This window comes from Paramormyrops kingsleyae, chromosome 10 (genome assembly GCF_048594095.1).
Source record: "Paramormyrops kingsleyae isolate MSU_618 chromosome 10, PKINGS_0.4, whole genome shotgun sequence".
Lineage (NCBI taxonomy): Eukaryota > Metazoa > Chordata > Actinopteri > Osteoglossiformes > Mormyridae > Paramormyrops > Paramormyrops kingsleyae.
Window position 1 is genome coordinate 15312206 of NC_132806.1, and position 22444 is coordinate 15334649.

General features: G+C 46.3%; 3 protein-coding genes and 1 non-coding gene across 4 annotated transcripts in view; 3 read left to right on the forward strand and 1 right to left on the reverse strand.

Annotated features, from left to right (window-relative positions):
• LOC111854483 (insulin receptor substrate 1-B-like) overlaps positions 1–4164 on the forward strand; it is a 36883-nt gene extending 32719 nt beyond the window's left edge. The window contains exon 4 of the transcript XR_002840696.2: positions 4151–4164. The gene's annotated coding sequence lies outside the window, so the exon portion shown is untranslated. The remainder of the gene's footprint in view (positions 1–4150) is intronic.
• A 192-nt stretch (positions 4165–4356) lies between these two features.
• Positions 4357–5066, forward strand: LOC111854460 (uncharacterized). The gene has a single exon (XM_023832423.2). The coding sequence runs from the start codon at positions 4357–4359 to the stop codon at positions 4975–4977; it is 621 nt and encodes a 206-aa protein (XP_023688191.2). The 3' UTR covers positions 4978–5066.
• Positions 5067–5560: 494 nt separating this feature from the next.
• On the reverse strand, positions 5561–5631 carry trnak-uuu (transfer RNA lysine (anticodon UUU)). Its single transcript has one exon. It is a non-coding gene; the product is annotated as a tRNA-Lys (tRNA).
• Positions 5632–9903: 4272 nt separating this feature from the next.
• Positions 9904–22169, forward strand: dvl2 (dishevelled segment polarity protein 2). The gene is made up of 15 exons (XM_023832401.2): positions 9904–10513; positions 14027–14096; positions 15927–16084; positions 16632–16741; positions 16885–17014; positions 17172–17262; positions 17472–17541; positions 17842–17981; positions 18110–18186; positions 18285–18352; positions 18438–18584; positions 18718–18849; positions 19409–19585; positions 20118–20336; positions 20479–22169. The coding sequence occupies exons 1-15, from the start codon at positions 10353–10355 to the stop codon at positions 20991–20993; spliced, it is 2265 nt and encodes a 754-aa protein (XP_023688169.1). The 5' UTR covers positions 9904–10352; the 3' UTR covers positions 20994–22169.
• The last annotated feature ends 275 nt before the right edge of the window (positions 22170–22444 follow it).

A 22444-nucleotide genomic window follows, 5' to 3' on the forward strand; every position in this document is an offset into this window, starting at 1 on the left:
CAAGCCTCTGCCGGACACGCCGATTGCCGGACTATCGCCGACAGGCAGCTCTCGCAGAAAGTATGCCGGCATCCCAGCTCTCTGGGAAGACGACGACCCGTGTTGTAGCTCCGGTAACAAATACCACACTCTAGTTCTGAGGTCATTTTCCTATCCCGATCCTATTGAGTTCTTGCCGTAAGCATCACTGATACTGTCTGTTGTGTTGAATTACCACTATTCTTATAGTGAAAGGTGCATGACACGCCCATTATAAAAAAAAAAAACCAAACATACTTTTCCTAACGCATGGCGAACCCAGTGACGTCTCTCCTCGAAACACTCCCTCTATTTTCATTACTGTCTTTTTAAGGTGGACCCACTGAAACTAAACATTTACCGAAACGGTTTTGTTCTAAGTGCTACCGAGTACATTATATAGCTTTTTCTGAAAGACAAATAATACGACAATCAAAATCATATAAATTGAATTTGTAGGCCTAGTTAAATTGTTTCTCGTGCGTGTACATTAGGGGAAATCCTGAACACTAGGTAAAATCTTATATGAAGAGCAGGGGCTAATGAAAACTATATTAACCCTAATAATACATGTTTATTATTATTATTACTATTGATATGTTGTGTATTTCTTGGACTTAGCAGCTTCAAATGGAGTTTCTTCCCTTGCAAGCAGTTGAAAACTCCACGTGACTCAGCCTTCCAGAGTACTTTATAGTATTATTGCACAATAAGACTAGACATCGTATTTGACTACCTTAAAAAGGAATCGATTGTTTTGTTTTAAACTTGGAAAATCTCAATGAAAGAAATCTGTTAAAATGACCCTATTTTGATATCCGCAGATGCTATTTAGCACCCATTCCACCTTAAATGATCTGCGAACGGTTCCAGGAAATTATTTACTCCCCCAGTAAATTAGTAATACTTTAAGGGTAATAAAGAGTTCAAAACTACGAAAAGGGGCTTCTGTATAATGAATGACTGTATAATAAAGTTAAATATTTCCACCTTCCTGTTTCCTGAATGATAAATGTGTACTCAAATCAATTGTTTTGGATGCCATTCAATGACGTTCGCTTTTCAGGTGTGTATGTTTACCGGATTGGGGGAGTAACAGGAAAATAAGTCAACCGAGTTAACCGACACAGACTTGTTTGTCAATTGTAAGCTCAAGGAGGACAGTGAGCCAGTTTGCCACAGTGAGGTAACTGTTTACACAATCAGTTAATCTGTAATAGTCTGTAACAGAAATAATTAAGTAAGAATGAATGGGATTGCTATAGGCCTACGTCATGACAGTTTGATACTATATAGATATTATTTAGTGTTTAAAGTACTGACTTGTGGCATATCCCAGCACAAACATTCATATTGTTGTTGTTTTTTGCATTACATAGACACTTTTACCAAAGACAACATACTTTATTGAGGGAACAAGGTCAACCGATTCCTAGAGACCCGAGAACCTCAAGGACCCGGCAGTAAAACCACAACGTCTAACCCACTGAGTCAAATCCCATTCGGAGAGAAAGTGTTTGACAGAACAATCCATGGTGGGTCTCAGTGGAAGTAGATCTTTCATGTCATGTTTACATTAAAAAATGAATGACCAGAAATGGGCGTATTGCACAATTCATATGACTGACTGAAATGATGAGTCATCGCAGAAACTCGTGTCAGTGGGAAATTACTGTCTTTGTATGCAGGTCAAATATTATCTCGCAATGAAGACTATAATAGGATGAAAAGGCATTCAGACAGAAAATGTCTTGATTGTAAAGATAAGCACATTATTAAAAAAAAAAAAAAACAGGAAATTTTGTAATGGAATTCCCCTTCCCTGCTAAGCTGAAAATAGTGGTTGAAGGAATGAATTATGATATTTGAATAGGCAATTCCTCTTCTGTTCACATGCTTCTTTCTGCCCTTTCAGGAGACATAATTATGATAAGCAAATTATGAAATAGGACTCAGTTTTGAGCTATTTCCCTTCCTCACTAAAAGAAAATCTTAGAAATATGTGTTGTGTGACATCATCAGTCACACTGAGGCCATTGCTTAGTAAATATGGTACATGGATCCAATTAATGCCTGAACTCAACTTGTTTCGTGTGTAACTGATTCATAGGTATATAATCTCTGACCCCCCCCCCCCCCCTAAAAATGCTCCAGGGATGCCACATAAATGGCTGACCCAGTGCTCAGACCCCAAGCATCACTATCACTCCAAGGAGATGATTGTGGGATATGCAGAAATAAAGATTCCAGTGTACCTATGTTCATATTTGTCCAAATGCCAAAAAAAAGCACAGTTTCATTGTCTAGGAATGAAACGATGGAACAACATGTTTAATGCATTCACAAAGCCCTGATCTCTAGGAAATTTGTCCTAGAATGAAGTCTTGACAAGGACCTCTGGAGCTGAGAAGGCCATTTATTTCTTACCCATGCTGGTCCTGGAGGAGAGGTGAACTGGAGGGGTTCTGGTGATATTCCCCATCATAGTAACCCACAAATTACCAGGGAATTAATGTCAGGGTAACCAGACATCTGATTGTAAGAAGAGCCGACAGTGAGGAGTCGAGAGATAGTGTGAGCTTTAGTGCCACACAGAACGATCGGGAAGGAGAGAAGGAAAGATTTGGGCTCAGGGGTCCAATGTCTTGAATACTTTGCATAGAGAAAAAAAAAGACTGAACAGGACTTGAGTTAAAAAATAAGTTAAGAACGAGGCAAAGGAAAATAATGAGCTAACATATAAATTTATCTGTGGTTCTGCAAATTGGTCATATTTGCTATGAGACTGGAGACATGAAAAAGTAATGGGGCTTGGTGACTGAGGACCCCGAAATGTAAGAAACATCATCAAGATTCATCTCACAAAACGGACCTGGCTAAAAGCGTAAGTACTGTCATCTTGCAAAGTATTTCATCAGCTGTGAGAAAAACAACAAGCGACCCAAGGCGTAGTTTTGAGGTGGAAGTTACCAGAGTTTCTTTCCATAACGTTGTAGTATTTTAGCAACAGGCTCTCATTGTTGCTATCCATAATAGCTCAAGAAGAATATATGCGGTGAAAGTATTTTGTAGTTTATTTACACGTTTCTAGGCAACGCCCCCTCCCGAGGGAAGGTGTCTTTGGTTGGGCCCTTGCTGCTGGCGGGCTGGGATTGGCATTATCTTAGCTCAGAGAGGAGCACGGGGGACGGCTCTGAACTCCAGGGCATACACGCATAAACACCAAGGCCTGCGGTAGGCAGGAAGGGTGCAGTGCTTTGTGGCAGCTGAGGAACACTCAGTGCCAGCTGCAGTAACTGTTTTAATGATCATTCAGTGAGGAAAACAACGAATGAAAGTCCTGCAGACAGACATATAAATGTCATGAACTGTATGACTATAATGACCTTCTGGGTTATTATTCATTTACATTTATTTTTATTTAGCTGTGGTTTTTGCCCAAAGCAACATACGTTTGAGGTATATAGCACATTACAAACATATGCCAAGGAGTCAGCTAGGTGTAAGTCCAGCTAGGCTGAGTTTCCAGTGAGTAACTGGGTTATTCCTAATAATGGGTTTCTGAAACGGCTCCTTTATAATGTTTAGTGTGACATTAGCTGATTAAGGGAGTCAATGCTTTTGCTTGTAAAATTAGAAAAGATCAGATTAATACGTAGGCTTGCCTATAGCCTAGCGCCCCAGCAAAATCAGAGGTCCCACATCAGGGAAAATTGAACAGTTATACTTACTAAATATGGCTGATTGAACTAACATAATGACACATATTGAATATGACGTTAAAAAAAAGGCAATTGCAAATGCAAAGCGACTATTATACTTTTAATTATTATTAAATAACATAAATATTGATTGCTTTCAAAATACAATTTATTTGCATTATTTAGCTCATGTGAATTGGTGACTGAATGGATTTATCGATGTTACGTTAAGTAGCTTATTATGTCTGAAACAAATAATTTGGGTAGCAGTAATCTGTCCTTAGCATCCCAAAGCATATTTATCCCTGGTGTCTGATTGGTTAATGTCCATAAAAGCACGTAGCTAAATAAGATTTTTTTTTTTCCATTTAGTTTGTGGGTAACTCTTGTTCATTGTGCTGGGTGGCTAATGGCCTCAACTATTTCCTCAGGTGGGCAAAAACCCTAGATCTGGATTCGAGTTGTGGACCCGAAGCTGGTGTTTTACGCTACACAGCACATATGGAAGGATTTATGCTGTCTGAGGTCCATCATTCCACGCTGACGCTTCTCCCAGAATGCTGTGTTTCCCTGGTAATCCGCCCCTATGGCTGCAGTCAGGCCTGATCTGCTTCCTTGGCACTTCATTCCCGTCTCCATGGCCGAGATTCCAGGGGCGGTTCAGACACCCCCCCATGAGGAGCCCGCCGGCCCTGGGGACGCTGCCGAAGTGGAATGTCCCATTTGCTACCAGGAGTACAACCAGGGGGGGAAATGCCCTCGCATGCTGGAGTGCCTGCATGTGTTCTGCACCGAGTGCCTGCAGAGGATCCAGCTGTGCCCCCCCCAGCCTCTAGGTTCCTGCGGCCCGCCGTCCATACCCTGCCCCCTGTGCCGTCACCCCACCCCCCTGGCGGCTGGCGATGCCCTCTCGCTGCCCTGCAACTCGCGCATCCTGGCGCGCCTGCCCCCCTGCGCCTTCCGTGTGCCCGTCTCCTCCGCCAGGCAGCTGGCCACTGTCACCCAGCGGGTGGTGCTGTCCCTGGAGGTCCGGGACACGCGGTTCATCATCCTGCCCACAGTCAGCCTGCGTGTGGAGCAGATGAGGACCAGGGAGGAGGGCCAAGCCATGGTGCCCCCCGGGGACGATGGAGTGGGTTTACATCACAACAGGCGGACCCTACTCTTTGTCCAGCTTTTGGCTATTACACTGTGGGTCCTGTTTGTAATGATCTGCGTTATTGGGGTGGTGTTTGGGCCCAAGATCTTCAAAAACTAAGGGTTAGGAAGTTAGAAACTGGCCAATAAATTTCCCCAAAATGCAACTCAACTGTTACGCAGGTATTATATTACATTGCTTAACCAAAAGCCAACTCCTTGATTTAAAGTTCATGGATGTCAGAATCACTGTAAAACTTAATGAAACAACAACTTTGGCTCATTAGTTTTAGTCTAAAATGGAAACGGAGAAGCAAATATGATGCAATGAAAGTTAAATACTTTTGGTATATCTGATTGTTTAATGAGTCACCAAAAAAGTAAATATCACTTTTTTTTTCAGTTTTTAGCTTGTCCTGTTGCAGGAAGTTTCTGAATTTCTTTGAAATTTCAGGTAGTTTTTTACGTTTGCGAAAGTCTTGGACAGATATCCAGTAATGAATATATAATGCATTTATTTTATTTACGTCATCTCCAAGCATTAAAAGGTTTCAGTGGGGGTCCCTGAGGCACTGACTTAAATGCAGATGCTTTTTCCGAAGCTACGTACCGAAAGGAACCACATTATACAATAAACTTTTCAGCCACTGGGTCTATTCAGAAGAATAACCAGCTCTTCTTTCACAGGACCTCAAAGAAACATTTGCCTGAACAGGGACTTGAACCCTGGACCCTCAGATTAAAAGTCTGATGCTCTACCGACAGCTATCCAGGCTCATGTCAGCACCATTTAAATGCTCTTTAGTTGTACCTTTAAAAGACTTTTTGTCACAGTTTTATTTTTTAAATTTGATAAATTCTGAATTATGGGTAAATAACATAATGACGCATATTGAATATGATCTAAAAAAAAAAAAGATAATTGCAAATGCAAAGTGACCATAATACTTATTTTCATTAGATGCTTCTCAGAATCAGATTAGGGTTTGAGGGATTTTCCTAGTTAACTTGTAGTTATTTAAGTTATTTTCATATAGTCCACTGTATAGCTTTTATATTTCTTACTTTTTATGGTCCTTTGTTCTTTCCTTGCTACTTGCTTCCATCACCCATTTGTCCCTCACATTCTGTTCTTTTATCTATCTCATGCTCACCAGCTGACTGCCAGGTTCCAGGAGTCTGTGTGAAGACCTTAGATAAAGGGTCTGCTTCCCTCAGGGGGGGCAGAGACAGACACAGACAGACACTGAACCGGCCGTGTGAAACATCTTTCTGTAACATCTTCATTCTGTCTTAATAAACTACTTAAGCTTAAGGAAACTACCCTCATCATTCGACTATGAAACAACCTGAGGTTTAACTGAAGAAATCTATCAGGTTACATGGGCAGTAAATGTAAAGATGCTGTTCCCCTTGGTAGTGCCTGAGAGAATCCAGGTGTGGAAAGTTGAGTGGTGATGAAAGCCACAACACCGAATGGTTGCTGGTTCAAATCCCAATAGGGACTTTCTGAGTTCCAGCTCTCAAGCTGAAATTTCCCAGCCTGATATTCAGGCAAATGAGCAGACACATTTCCTAGATGCTTTGCAGGAACACTTGAGGTAAGCAGTAAAACAACAATAATGGCCATGGGGCCTGCTTCTTCTGTGTAGGCTTGCAGCTTGTGCAAAGAGCAGCACCAAGTGCTGCAAGTTCTAGGGCTAAGACTGGCTTTGGGACACTACTGACAGCTTCTCTCTAAATTATATATAGGTTATACAGTATATATGATAGGTTAATCAGTGTGATTCTGAAGAGATGTATTATTTGCTATTCATTATTCTATTTAATATATAATACAAAGCAAACTTGGATTACGGTCTAACATTATGAAATGTTATTCATCCATTAACCGGAAACACGTACCTACAGCAGGTCCTCTGTGAGTCTGGAGCCTGTTCTGGATCCCTGTCATGGGGTACACAGTCACACCCTAAGGATGAGTTTGAGACGTCAATCCTACCTAAACTGCATGCCTTTATCATGAAGGGTCAACCCCTCAGAAGCACAGGGAGAACATGCAAACACGGACGCATACACACACACACACACACATATATATGAGCCACTTTCAATTGTAGCACAAACAAGGAAATAGCTCTGTTGTAAATTTCCTGTGGCTGAAGGGGTCCCTCTAGTGGTCCAAACTGGCATCAAGCATATATATTTTTAAGGTGTTTCTAGGAAAAGTGTGTTGCCTATAAAAAATGCTTAAGCTTTGGTAGTCAGAATTTAAAACAAATAATACCCTGTTCTGTGCTTTGTCTAATGCAGTTACTGGAAAGGTCAGGTGCAAATTAAAACAAAAAGGTTTGGACACATAAATGACTACCAGGTAGTTTTTTTTTCATCCTCAAGCAATAAAAGGTGTCAGGGTGAGAGGCTGGTTAAAATGCAGATGTTTTTCTCTGAGGTGATGTACCAAAGGCACTCTAAGGGATATATTGAATTTTGCAGCAATTGCATATTGCAGAGAAACAAACAGCCTTATTTGCAGGACCTCAAAGAAACATTCATCTATACAGGGACTTTAACCCAGGACCCATGTAAAAGGCTGATGCTCTGCCAATCAGAATCAAAATCAGAATAGAGTTTATTGCCAAGTACATTTACACATACAAGGAATTTGCTTTGGTGGTTGGTGCCAGACTTCAAGAGATGAGGTGGTTAATATTTAAATATATATACATATAGTATGTGCAGGTACTAATATAAATAGTCAGTGAATGTGGAATATGATACAATAGTGGAAATATATACATATTTAAGAGAGTGCATTCTTGTGCTAGGATGGGGAAATAGTAATTGAGTGAGTGTTCCTGGCCTTATTGATGAGGCGGGCCGCGGTGGGGAAGGAACTGTTCCTATGGGGTGATGTTTTGGTCCCAATGGACCGCAACCTTCTGCCAGAGAGGAGAGTCCGAAGGAGTTTGTGACCAGGGTGAGAGGAATCGGCCATAATCCTTCCAGCTCTTTTCAGAGACCTGGACTCGTACAGGTCCTGTAAGGATGGAAGGTATAGAGATATAAACTTAGCGATACAGGCTCCTCTGACATGATGGCCACCACATACACAGCCTCTAGACTTCATTGGGTCCCTTTCACATGGTTTTTATTTGAACTTTTAAATGATTGTTTTGTAACATCACATTTCTCTTTACTAATTTGGATAAATCCTGAATTGTGTGCATGCAGCACACTAACACTTAATGTTAGGGGGGGGGGCTGTATGGCTCAGTGGGTTAGGGTGCTGAACCTGGGATCAACAGGTCAAACGGTATGTCCATCTATCCATTTGCCATTCCCACTTATCCTATGTAGAGTTGTGCTTTGGATAGAAGTGTTTGCTACATAAATGAATTGTAACACTGACAACACCATTGCCTGCTAAAGTGATGGAGGTGCTGTCCTATAGATCACTGCGATTGAGGTCAGCACCTCTTGGTCCTCCAGTTTTTTGTAAATCTATTTCACCCAGGAGGACAAAGTCAGAGCTTTATCAATGTCTCCAAATGCTTGTCTTATAACAGAAGTAAAGACTAGTGAAGTATTTGTATTTTTTAACTTAAGATTACTTTAATTCTGGCCACCCTCCAGTCCAGGGCCCAGGAAACAAGTGTACATTGCTGGGATGTTCACAAGTGTGCCCTGCAGGGACGTTCACGAGTGTGCTTTGCAGGGACGTTCACGAGTGTGCTTTGCAGGGACGTTCACGAGTGTGCTTTGTAAGGATGTTCACGAGTGTGCCCTGCAGGGACGTTCACGAGTGTGCCCTGCAGGGACGTTCACGAGTGTGCCTTACAGGGACGTTCACGAGTGTGCCTTACAGGGACGTTCATGAGTGTGCCTTGCAGGGACGTTCACGAGTGTGCCTTACAGGGACGTTCATGAGTGTGCCTTGCTGGACCCCAGTCCCTCTGTCATGGCTGAGGATGTCATACTGAATATCTGTGACACCAGGGCTGTCATTTGGGTCCAGTGTGATTTTGCTCTGGGACGTAACTCAGTAATTTATTCAGGACCTTTGACTGTCAGGGAACTGTGGAGTCTGGTGCCTTGCAGTTACTGCTTTGATGTGTGTGTGTTTGCATAAAAATTTAATTTATTATAAAGATTAGAATGATATATAAGGTAATTTGGTTAACAGATGGGAATGGCATGGTGGGGCAATGGTTGGTACTGTGGCCTCACACTTCTGGGATCTGGGTTCAGATCTCCACCAGGATTCTGTGTGTGGAGTTTGCATGTTCTTCCTGTGTTGATGTGGGGTTTCCTCCAGGTACTCCAGTTTCCTCCCAGAATCCAAAAATATGTTGAGGCTCAATGGAGTTGCCAAATTGCCCATAGGCATGGATGTGTGAGTGTGCCCTGTGATGGGTTGGTGCCCCATCCTGGGTTATCCCCTGCCTTGCACATATGGGCTCTAGACTTGCCCCCTACCCCCCAGAATAGGATAATTAGCTTCAGAAAATGGATGGTTAACCAATGCTCCTATGTCTTTACCACTTGTAGTATCATTTTCTTGTGGGACTTCCTGCAAAGGTTCTTTGAAGTCTGTAAAAAAGGTCCTCAGTCCTGTACTTATATTTTTCCAGGTTATTTAAGAAAGCAGTACTGACTAGTCTGTGAATCCTATACAGCTGCACATGTGCAAACGTCAGCAGTACAAGATTTAACAACAAAAAAAATTGTTTAAAAATTAAGCACAGGGTGGGAAAAAAAGTACCACCATCTGAGGTTTAGTCTTCCACGCATGTATTTCACTCGCTCGGATCTTAACCGATTTCGTTCCAACCCGTAATACTTTAAAATTAGACTTGATTCTGAAAATCAAATGTACAGACACCTAAGAACTACACGTTAAAACGGTAATTTCAAAATTTTATGCCAAATCACAGTCGAGACCGAAATTTACATATGTAATACACACACACACACCTAATTACCTGGAAAATCGGAACTCCTTAATACGCGGAATTTACGGGACCACGTTTGGGAACAGCTGATATCACAGGCCTTAGAGCACGCCAACAAAGTACAGTATATTCCCGTCCGGATCCGCGGGGATGGGAGAGGGGGAATGCGGGCAGAGTGAGAGAGGGAGCGTGGGGGAGCTCTCGTGACGTCACACGCCGCGCTGGCTCGCCGTAGAGAAAGTTTCGTGGCCCCCTCCTCCTTTTCTCAACTCTACTGTTGTTTTTGTTGTTGGGGTAAAAGTTTGCTTGTGTGAATGTGCGCCTCTGCGATTTTCTCGATCCCTTCGGCAAAGGGAGGATAATTTCGTTTATTCGGAAAGATCGCTTAATTTTCTTTCCTGGGGTAGCAAAGGAAGCGAGAATACGAGTACGAACGCCTTTTAACCGGTCATTGTCTGGCTGAAGCGGACCGATCGCGTCTGCCCCCCTCCCCATCCTCTCGTATAGGTCTGCGGGACAGAGGAAAAAGGGACCTGGCGCAATGGCGGAGACCAAAATAATATACCACATCGACGAGGAGGAGACGCCGTACTTGGTCAAGATTCCCGTCCCTGCGGAAAAAATCACGCTGCTGGATTTCAAACAGGTCCTGAACAAGCCCAACTACAAATTCTTCTTCAAATCCATGGATCAGGATTTCGGGTGAGTTGAGCGCCGTCCTAGGCGGCTGGTTACTGGATACTGATGTACCGTCTATGCCTTCCAGATCGATGCAGGGTCTCTGGATACAGTGTGTAAGCATCAATTAAACAGCCAGCAGATCCCTTAAGGGCTGACAGATAGGACGAGAAACTATGTAACTATTTGCATTATCATGAAATATTATGTATAGTAGTAATATCTGACGCACCGCCTATATTAATGGAAATAACAAATATACTTTTAAAAATAATTTCTGCTGATCTTGTAGATTGTAGCATTGTGTGATGGCTGCAGGACAAGCCATACCTAATGTAATCGCTCCATCTTGCTAATTACTTTTTTTTTTGTCTGGGAGGGGAATTGCACGCGTTATGACTTCCAGGAATTATTGTAAGCGTTAAACAACAGAAGTTGTTGAACGTTGTAAATGACGGGCAGCCGGGGGGATTTTTGCAAGAAGTGGGGTATCTTACGCATCCATTCAGTAGCGGAACCGGATTTGTAACCCGATTTGTTGTCGCTATTAGGACATTTAATTTCGTGCACCTCTTTTTTTTTAAAAAAGAAAGGAAATTAAAAGCACACTGAAATACAACTATTAAGACATGCAAACATTAGGCTATGTGATACAACCTGTGCATTATTCCGCCTTACTGGAACAGTCTGAAACTAAACCCCTTAAACACGTCAAAAATCAAGTGAAAGAATATCACACGGATCTGCTCGCAGACTATTTGGGCGGCCCTTTCATCCTCCAAAGTTTCTTCTCGGCCTCCTCCTCCTCCTCATGCCAGGCTTTCTTATGAGCACACGGGAGCTCGCTGCCCTTAACGTCGCCTCTTTCCTCCTTCCTTCCTTCCTTTCTTCTCCATCTCCAAGTTTTCTTCAGGGAGCTGGTAACCGTAGCCGTCCCCCCTGCTTTCGCTGCCTTTCTGGGCGTCGGTGCGTGAGATACGGGTCCGTCCTTGTGCTTTTCATATCTCCCTGTAAATCATATCTTCGTGTTTCTGGTTTACTCTCAGGCTAAATTTGAACCGCAGAGGCGTCCTTACTGTGCCGTTTTGACCGCCTCCACTGTAATCTACCGGAGTGGAATTGATATGATTTTATGCTGCTCCTACACCCCCCATTCAGGAGAGGAGTATTATGCCCCTTATGTTGCAAACCTACGGGGTACAATAAATCTGGCCTTGTTCTAAATCCTCATTGTAAGCCTGTCCAATGTAAACGCGCTGTCTACGAGGTCAAGGAAGATGGGGGGGACTTTGCTGGCAGAGTTTCAGTAGAGCTTAAATCCCTGCCTGGCACTGGGGTCTTAACTGAGAATCGGCCGTTTCAATGAACCGCGTCTAGGAATGCCTCAAAAGCAGCTATCAAGAGACAGCGTGTAAGCAAAGTGCTTGAGAACCACTCGCTTCTCACGCTAAATCTGTTGTGGGGGCCATTAGCTCCGAACCATCGGGTCTGCTTCGTACGGCTCCTTAGACTCCTAAAGTTTAGGCAGGGAAGAAACATTTTGTCAAAGAGGAACATTAATATTTCAGAGGAAGGTCCTGCCCCCCCCCAAGTGTGGACTGTTGCTGCTCTGAAAAGCATCTAAGGATCGAGACGAGGAGATTAAACAACTGTTAATATTTGTTTGAGGTGGTTTTCTTAGGCTCTGCCAGAATGTGTGTGTTTCCTCAGTCAGGAGACAGCTGTCAGATGAACTGTGTGAGGGTGAGAGAGATTTGCGGGGGGCGGGATTGGAGGGGGGCCATTTGCTGGGTGTCTGGGGCACAGTCAACAGGAAGGATGGGGGGCTGGGAAGCCGGTTTGGGAAAAAAAAAGCGCATGTCTCTGAGGGTGGTGGGGGGTGTTTAGAGAGAAGCGGCTGTGGTCAGGAGTGAGTGGGGGGGGGGGGGGGTGCCTTGGGCTCCCCATTTAGCAAGGCAGTTGTTCTGCCTTGGGCGTTACTGGGCTTTGTGCTGTCGAGCGGCGTAGCCTCTGTGCCAAACAGACAATGCGGCAGCATGTTGGGCTGTGAGCAGAGAGGGGGCTTATAGTATATGGGAAGGCCAAGAGAAGCACATCTTTTGTGTGCCTGTAATAATTGGGAGGCCGTGGCAGGTGGGACCGGCCTGCCGGTAGCTGAAGATGGGGGAAGGAAGGCGAAGAACCATCAGAGAGTCGAGGGAGTCGAACGGAAAGGTGCTTTTATTCTGCTTAAGCTTTAGCCGAACCAAATGTTGATGTGTGTGTGTTTGTGTGTGTCTGTCTGTGGGGGGGTGGTAGTCCATGTATATGTTGCATTGTGGTGGGGAAAAAACTGTTCATCTTATGTGTGCGCACTTTTTTTGGTCCCCAAAAGGGAAAACTGAGTTTTATAAAAAAAAAAAAAAAATCTGAGTGCAACTGGAAAAACTAAAAATGCCAGAAGACTTGTTTTGGTTACTTATGCTTAAGGTTAGGGCTGGGTAGGGGTTAAGGTTCTCATAGCCGGGATTAGGGTATTTCCCATAGAAATTAATGGCGAGTCCCCACAAAGATAGATACCTAATCTGCGTGTGTGTGTGTGTGCGTGTGTGTGATTCCTAAGAGGTCTCTTTACCTTAACATGCCGGATGAAAAGTGAGCAGTGCCTAATTATGAGTCGCAGTCGCTGATGGGAAAGCCAGCTGTGTGCTGTCTGACACTCCTGGCCATAGCCAAAATGGCCCCTATAGGAATCCAGTAGCGCTCCTGCCATTACAGTCAAACAATTGGAAGGGGAGCATAGAGGCGTTTCTGACTCAGCAGAGCTCCGCAGGACGAGCAGCTGTTTCACTTTAAGGCTGAAATGCTTCTCTCTCTCTCGCTCTCTCTCTTTCCCCCTTGTTGTTGTTGTTGTTTCTCCTACCTTGGCTGACTTGACGGCTCAGGCTTCGGCCCAGCCGCCTCCGTGTGTGTTCTACCGCTCCCTCCCTTCATTTTTGTTGTCTCCATCTTCTCTTTCTCTATAATTTCTCCATCTTTTTTGACCCTGTCTTTGACTGAACTCTTTCCTGTTATTTTTCCTTACCTGCTGCTCCATCTTCTCTCCATCCATTTTGTCTATTTCATCGGTCTCTCTACTTTCTTTCCATTAATGTCATGTTTCTTGATGACCTCACAGATCTCTCCTCCCCTGTGATTTTTCTTAGCTAACCTCCAACCTTCTCACTTACCTCATCTCTCTGACCCTTTTGCATGTCTTGACCAGTCCTACTCTCCAAATCGGGTGCTGTCTGCCTCAGCGGGTTTGGATGCTGTGCTTGTGGTCAGCAGGCTGTTGGTTCAAATCCCGGGGACACCAGAGTGATTTCACCATTGGCCCTTTGAGTGAGGCCCTTAACTCCACAGACTCACTTTCAGCAAAGTATTTTCTGAAAAATGTTTAGTACTGTAGTTGTGTTTTCCACAATAAAAATGTCTGTCTTGCTGATCTTTCTGCTGTATTTCTGCCCTCCTGTGCCATGCGCTGATCTTTGTCCACCTCGCTGTGTTTTTCCACAGGGTGGTAAAGGAAGAGGTCTCCGATGATTCTGCCAAGCTGCCTTGTTTCAACGGGAGAGTGGTGTCCTGGGTAAGGGGGGCGCATATGGGATCCTGCCTAATGACGCACTTGCATGAAGGCGACCAGATCAAGTCCCACGGAAGACCAAGCTCTAGTGCAACCAAAAGAAGTTCATGTAACCCACACTGTTCTAGAAAATCTCTAATATATCCAGCAGTTCATTGAGAAATAAGTAAGCATGTACATTAATTAGGCTTTAAAGCAATTAAATATAAGTGTAATATCACAGAGGTGTGCAGGGCAGTCCCGCCCTCCGGCTTGGGTTGCAACTTAATGGGTCCTAAGGCTAAACAAACAACAAACAAATTTATTTTTGTATAGCGCATTATCACAACATTACATTGTCCCAAAGCGCTTTACAGCATCCCCACCCAAAGCCCCCAGTGAGTAAGCCATAGGCGACAGTGGCAAGGAAAAACTCCCCAGAAGGAAGAAACCTTGGGAGGGACCAGACTCAAAGGGGGAGCCCATCCTCCAGGGGCCGGCAGGGAGAGTCACCAGTTAAAGCATCACTTACTGTTTGATTTTCCCAACTAGAGTCTCACAGCTGGGGGTCTGTATCACTATGCTGAGTCGGATAACTTGTCAAATTTAAGGTAGTCTGGGCTGAAAGTAAGTGAATGAAGATAGTCCATTTAAACTGGGGTACCTTAAATCTGACAAGTTATCTGGCTAAGCAAGAAATCTGGCTTTGTGTTACAGACCCCTGGTGCATCAAGTGCACGTTATGTTTAAGGCTTTTGGGTCATTTCTAAAGGACATCTGCGGCTATATTCACACTTTGAGCCAAGTGTTGGGGGGGGGGGGGCGTGCGAATGCTGGAATGGGGGCTATAGGGGGCCCCTGATTGTGGGGTTTTTGGTTATAAAGGTTTTTGTTTTGTGTTTTGTAATGTTTTGGGTATGGATCAATCATTTACTTAAATGAAAAAAGCCCATTAACCCAATGATTAAATGCAGACACTTTTTCCCCAAAATCCTTTGTCAAGACACTGAAAATGATATAATGTAGCTGGAAAATGGAAAGAAACCTTTGTAAAGTGAAAAAAAAAACAGTTGTCAAAGATGTTGAGAAATATAGGCAGGCTTAGTTATGCAGGAAGGACCCTTTTAGCGCAGCGGTGCCCCTGAGTAAATCCAAATGGCCCCTCGCACCGATGTCGCTCACTCTGTAGTGAGGCAGATCCTCAGCTAAATCCTGCTCCCAGCTTGCGGCCCCTGATAGGCTGTCTGACGGGTTGCCGTTGTGCTCCGCTCTACATAAAGAACGACATTGGACTCCGTAAACAAAGGGCGGGGAGGGAGGGACGGGGGCTGGTCAGTGGAATTGTGGGAAGGAAACCTGACACCGCGGTTTGTATGACATGTGACAAAAGACAGGCAGGTTAGCATGTGGGTCAGGGGTCATTGTTAGAGGTGATTTATGGTCGTGTTTTTATATTACAACTTATTTGCCAGCGTCTCGTCCTTTAAAAAAAAAAAAAAAAAAAGAAATGGCGCACTTGAAAGAGAGTGAGGTCAATTACCGTGGTAAGTTGTACATTAGAACACCAGATTTTGGGAGGTGGGTGGAGTTGGTGACCTATCCTGCGCAGAAGGTTCCGGATAAAGGGCGTTCTGCGCGTGTTCGCCGGTCCCTGCCTTTATTTATCGGCTCCCTAATAGCCAGTAGTGATTTGTGTGCCATTGTTCCGTGACCCTGGGAAGCATCCTGTTGGTATGAACACGGCAGATTGTTCCAGAAGCTTACTTCATCCTGCGGTACTGATACACGTGTGACTCTGCATTCCCCCACCACCCTGTCTGTATCTCTGTGCCCCCCCCCCACTCCCCAATGCAGCTGGTGTCCTCAGATGGTCCCAACCCAGAACCCCCTGCTGCCGCCCCGGCCCCGCCAGCGGAGGTGCGACCCCCTCCATCTCCGCCCCCCCCACCCTTGCCCCCTCCACCTGCTGAGAGGGTCAGTGGCATCGGGGACTCCAGGCCCCCATCTTTCCAGTAAGGAATGCCCCCCTGACCCAGCTGGCTTCGTGTAACTGGGAGCCATATGCACACTGATTGATAAGTTCATATAATAACACCTTATATTTTCATACTGGCACGAGAGACTGTACATTTGTTTAATCAGGACCGTAAAATGTACAGTAATTGCTCATTTCTGGAATATATTTCTGTGCTGACTAAGGCAGATGTTCAGGGTGACAGATACAATAGAGACTAATGATCTGGGAAGACTGGAGGAGTGTTTCTTCCCAGAAAAGAGTGTTTTTAAAGCTTTTTCATCATCGCTAAGAATGTAAATGTAATTCTACATAGTCAGTGTTTTTTTTTCTTTTGCAAAACTGTGTGATGATAGACATTCCTGTCAGGCACTGACCTGGCCAGCCCTGCGGACAGGCAATGGTGGATATCTGCTCTCGTAATATCAAAGTAACTTTATAGTCTGAGGTGTGTGTGTGTGTGTGTGTGGGGGGGAGTTAGTGTATTAGTTCTGCCTCCCCAGAGTGAATTGTGACCCAACACCCCCCCCCCCCCTCCCCTGCAGCCCCAACGCCCCACCCAGCGTGGACACCGTGGATGACCGCACGGACACGGAGTCGCTGGTGTCCTGCCGTAGGCAACGGCCGCGGCACAGGGAGACCCAGGACCCACACGGTGAGGGGGGGCCCAAGTCCTGGCTGACATACGCGAGAACAGTGACCCGATCCTCCTCCTTCTAGGAATTGGCAGCTGTAGGGCAGCTCCAATCTGCCCTAAGATCCATTTATGCTCATGTCATTTGCCCCCCTCCCCCCCAGGGCCGAGGATGAATGGGCAGAGCCGCCTGGAGCGCCACCTAGCGGGCTATGAGAGTGCCAGCACGCTCATGAGCAGTGAGCTGGACGCGACCAGCTTCTGCGACTCGGAGGACGACGACACCATGAGCAGGTGAGACGTTGGCCGTGGCTGAGATTAGTCACTGTGGTGGGGTGGCATCGAGGTGATCTTCGTGCAGTGATCTGAGCTTAAGGAGATGATTGTTTATGAACAGTGGTGCTACTGATTGCTATTCGAAAAGATCAGAAAAGTTGATTGTTGCCCGCAGGTTCAGCAGCACCACAGAGCAGAGCACGGCCTCCCGACTCCTGAAGCGCCATCGGCGCCGTAGGAAACAGCGCCCCCCGAGGCTGGAGAGGGTACTGCACCTGTCAACACGACAGTAGCGGGGGGCTTAGTGGGTGCAGCTGGCAGCAGCTTCGGGATGGAAGCAGGGCATAGGGTGACGGGCTGGGTTTGCCCGTTTTATTAATGGAAGCATAAGTCGCACGTGGGAATGGTCTGATTTCTGGTGAGGGGCAGTGATTGGCTGCAATGCGGGGTGTAACCCTTATGTCCCGCCTTCCAGGCCTCCTCGTTCAGCAGTGTGACAGACTCCACCATGTCCCTCAACATCATCACTGTCACCCTCAACATGGGTGAGTTATGCTTACTGTACCCTCTGCTTCCCTTTCCTAATATATATAATATATCCATCCATCCTACACCCAACCTTGGTTAATTGTTTTTTTTTTGGGTCTTATTTTCCTTTCTCCACCCACCTCCTGATTTAAAATACAGTTATCAAATATTTGTTTTAATTATAATTGGGTTGAGCAGTGTTCTCTAACCGACAGGCCATCAGCATTCGTTAGTATTCGATGAGCTTCAGCGACGATCGGCCGGCCAAGAGGCTTCCTTGCCCCTTTAACTGTGGGCTTTTTTTCCCATACAAACAGAGAAATACAACTTCCTGGGCATCAGCATCGTGGGCCAGAGCAACGAGCGGGGGGACGGTGGCATCTACATCGGCTCCATCATGAAGGGCGGAGCTGTGGCGGCCGACGGGCGCATCGAACCGGGGGACATGCTGCTGCAGGTACCAGTGTGACAGACAGGGGGTGCTAAAGGCTTTGAGGAGTGCTTAATTAATGACTAAAGGTTCATATGCCTGAGCTACCTGAATATGTAACAAACCCACCTTGATAAGACGACGTCTCCATCAAGGTCAACGACATCAACTTCGAGAACATGAGTAACGATGATGCAGTCAGGGTCCTGAGGGAGATCGTGCACAAGCCGGGGTGAGTCTCGCACGCTCACACACACCCGCTCACGGGTGACGCCCGCCTGCCCCTGTAACCTCATAAATGCCCTGCTCCGGTCTCTCTCCTTCTCTCAGGCCTATCATCCTCACGGTGGCCAAATGCTGGGATCCCTCCCCTCAGGGCTACTTCACGCTCCCGCGCAGTAAGTCCCTCTACCCCCCGGCCCCCCATGTCTGTGCTCGCCGTCTCAGTCCTCTCTGACGATGCCGCTGTCTGCCTCCATCCAGACGAGCCGATCCGGCCCATCGACCCGGCCGCCTGGGTCAGTCACTCGGTAGCTCTGACGGGGACCTACCCCGTATACCCTGCTAGCTCCGCCCTCAGCTCCGCCCTCAGCTCCGTCACCTCCGGCTCCTCCATCACCGAGACCGAACGTAAGTCTGTGTGTGTGATGTCATGCCTCATGCTTGTTGCCTGTGTGACTCCCCGCCACCTCCCCCGGCCCTTTACATCCAAAGTACCCCTTGAGGTGGAGTGTAACCCCCCCCATATCTGCCAACCCCCCAGGCTTTACTGACTTCAACCTGTCCCTGCACTCGGACATGGCGTCGGTGGCCAAGGCGATGGCTTCCCCCGAGTCCGGCCTGGAGGTCAGGGACCGCATGTGGCTGAAGATCACCATCCCCAACGCCTTCCTGGGTGAGGGACCGGCCACTGCGAGCGGGGAGTGGGGGGGGGATCGGCGGGCTGTCGGTGAACCCGAGCAGACTGGCTGTCAGAGTCGGACGACGCGGGGCGCTCTGTGGCCCAGTGGGTCGGGATGCTGTTCCTGTGTTCTGGTCGCCGGGTTCAAATCCCAGGGTCGTCAGAGTGATTCCACTGAGCAAAGCCCTTAACCCCCAGTTGCTCCCGGGGCTGTGTCTAAGCCTGCTTTCTCAGTGGGGTGTCACTTTGGATTAAAGTGCCTGCTAAATAAATAAAATGTACATGTCAAGAAGAGATGGATAGATATGCAGATCATTGTATTATTAATCCCAAAGGAAACTGCAGGTTTACTGTAGATGAAAAAACAAATTTAGACTGTAAAGAGGCATTTAGACATTCACAAACAGTAACAATAAATAACAGATGAGAAACTTTAACAGTGCAAAGAATGTCAGAATATGAAGTATTACGCTGGAAGCCAGTCTGTGTATTTCGGTTCACGTATAATATTATTTCATCATTTAATTTCCATCTCTTCTCTCGCTGTCCCCAGGCTCGGATGTGGTTGAGTGGCTGTATCACCACGTGGAGGGCTTCCAGGACCGGCGCGAGGCACGCAAGTATGCCAGCAACCTGCTGAAGGCTGGCTTCATTCGCCACACCGTCAACAAGATCACCTTCTCCGAGCAATGCTACTACATATTCGGGGACCTGAGTGACTGTGAAAACTGTGAGTGGCCAAATATGGTTTGGAAGGGCGGGGTTAGGATAATGAGATACAGTGAAGGTTTATGGGTGGCACTGTGGCTTCACACCTCTAGGGTTGTGGTTTCTACTCCTGCTCCTGGCTCTGGCTGTTGTTTTTCATGCATTGTGAGGGTTTCCTCTAGATACTCATTTCCTTGAACATATGGTTAGGTGAATTTGTGTCAGTAATTGACAAATTTTCATGGTGAAATCATATTTCGAAGGTACACTTGTGATGTTTCTAGTGTGTCAACAAGGAAACCCTCATGAGAGCGAGGCTCTGGTTCATTGCCTTGTGGGGGGGGAGGGGATATTCCTTTAATATCCATTCTTTCATCCATCCATCTTCTAAAGGCTCCTGTACAGGGTCACAGAGAATCTGTCTTGGGGGAGAAACAGGGATAATGTAGTTTTGGAAATCCTGAATTAAGCAATATTTAGGATTTAAAAAAAGAAGAAATTTTGTGCACTGTTCTAGTGTCTTCCATCTGACCAAACATGTCCCCCCCCCCCAGACATGGCAAATCTCACCCTGAATGATAACGACGGCTCCAGTGGGGCATCGGATCAGGACACCCTGACTCCCCTGCCCCTGCCGGGGGCCACACCCTGGCCCTTGCTCCACTCCTTCCCATACCAGTACCCCCACCCCTACTCCAGCCAACCTCCGGCCTACCACGAGCTGTCCAGCTACAGCTATGGACCCGGGAGCGCAGGAAGCCAGCACAGCGAAGGTGAGGGGGGGCAGGGTTCCAAACCCGCGCCCAGCTTCTGTGTCCCTGTCCTGCTTGGCACTAGCTTGGCCAGTGATGTCATCTGTAGGTGCATCTCCACCTTCCAGAAAGCTGAGCTCATGTGCCTGTCTCTTCGTCGTAGGGAGTCGGAGCAGCGGCTCGACGCGGAGCGAGGGCGATAGGCGGCGGGGGAAAGGAGGCAGCTCAGGGGGAGGCACCCGGGAGGAGAAATCGCCGGGGGGCGGGGCAGACTCGCGCTCCGGCAGTGGCAGCGAATCGGAGTACTCCACCCGCAGCAGCCTGAGGCGTGACCACGGCTCGGCCACGCCCAGCGAGCACAGCCACCTGAGCCAGCGCTCGCTGCCCCGCGCCCCACCCCCGCACATGCCCTACCCGCCCGGGATCCCCCTCCCCTATAACCCCATGATGGTCATGATGGTGCCACAGCACCCCCTGCCTGCGGTCGGCCCCCCTCACCCCCAACACCCTGCTGGTCCTCCGGGCCAGGTCCTGACGCCCTCCACGACCCCAGGGGGGCCGCCTGGGGCCCCTCCCACCCGCGACCTGGGCTCCGTGCCCCCCGAGCTCACAGCCTCCCGGCAGTCCTTCCACCTGGCCATGGGAAACCCCAGCGAGTTCTTTGTGGATGTGATGTAATGGTGTGTGTGTGTGTCTGTGTGTTTGTCTGTGTCTGTGTAGGGTGGTTGACAGAGCAGGGGACCCAGTAGTCTGACTCGGTGTTCATCCACAGAGCCGGAAGCAATTGAAGTTGACCCACAGATCACTGTAGGTGTCTTGTCAAAATGACCATCTTCTGAACCACGTCTCATGGAAGCCATCTCTGATCTATCTTTGCACCTCTGCTGTGGGTGTCTGAATGTCCCCATGTCCGTCGTGGTCGGACTGTGCCTGAAACAGAAGAAATACAAATACATCACTCTGCCCCCTCCCTTCCCCCCAACAGCAAAAAAATGTTAGAATATTGGATAGACAGATATATTGCTGATTAAGTCCTCAAGAATGACTTTTGTTTGGTTCCCCTCTGGTGTTTTGTGGCAGGTACTAAATAGCATTTCAGCACCCCCCCCCCTCCCCAAAAAAATAACCGCCTGCAATGACATGTGGTCATTTATGTTATTGAACTGACTATTTTTCATATGGTGAAAAGTCTTTAAAAGGCTACATGTATTCGGTGAAAAGTAAAAATGCATTTCCGTCACAGCTGTGGTGTAACCAAGCCCAAGAAAGCGAAGTGAAACGGGTAGAAATGGCTGTATTTATCCTTTTTCAGGCAATCGCAGTACTGTATACGAATATTTGTTTTGAATACGACGTTGTCACCGCCGAGCCAAAACAATTAAAAAATAAATGTGAATTTTAATTTCATTTAATGCAGAAAGTAATATTTACCGTCCCTTTCGTTACTGATCGCGATTTTTAAAAAGCCTGAATATTGTGTGTAAATATCCCGTTTTTAAGCCTTTAAAGATGAACCGCACCAGAGTTTTAACGTTGAATTAGCACAGATACTGATGGTAGATATGCACAGCTTTCGGTGTAATTTAAGTGAACAATGGAAGACAACGGTCCACGGTACGTGGGACATACCAAAAAAGGTACTTTTAATTTTAGATGAAGTATAAAAAAATAACGACGAACCTATTAGATTTCCAAAGGATCCCTCCCGTTTCATGTGTTACATGATTGTTTCATGGGTGCTTTCATTGGAAGAGTACTTTGGAAGTGTGTGTTGCGAAGTATAACACAATGATTTATGGCAACTTTGTCTTTATCGCCGTTTTCAATATTTGAAATAAATTTTTACTAATTTGACTTTGGTGTAATTTTTCTTACTTTCGATGTTTGACACGGAATCGTTACATCATTTTCATTTTTCTTTTCCATAAACATTTAAAATTACTCATCCTGAGCATCTGTTGTTGTTTTGAATCTGGTTTATTCAACTGTTCGGTACAGGATTTCAAAGAAAGAAGTGTTTTGAACAGTTTTAAACAGTTTTGAAATGTTTTAACCACGAACGAAGGGTCGTACGAAACTCCGATTCCCATAATTCAAGTAAACGGCACATGCGCGGACAAGGCCGTTTA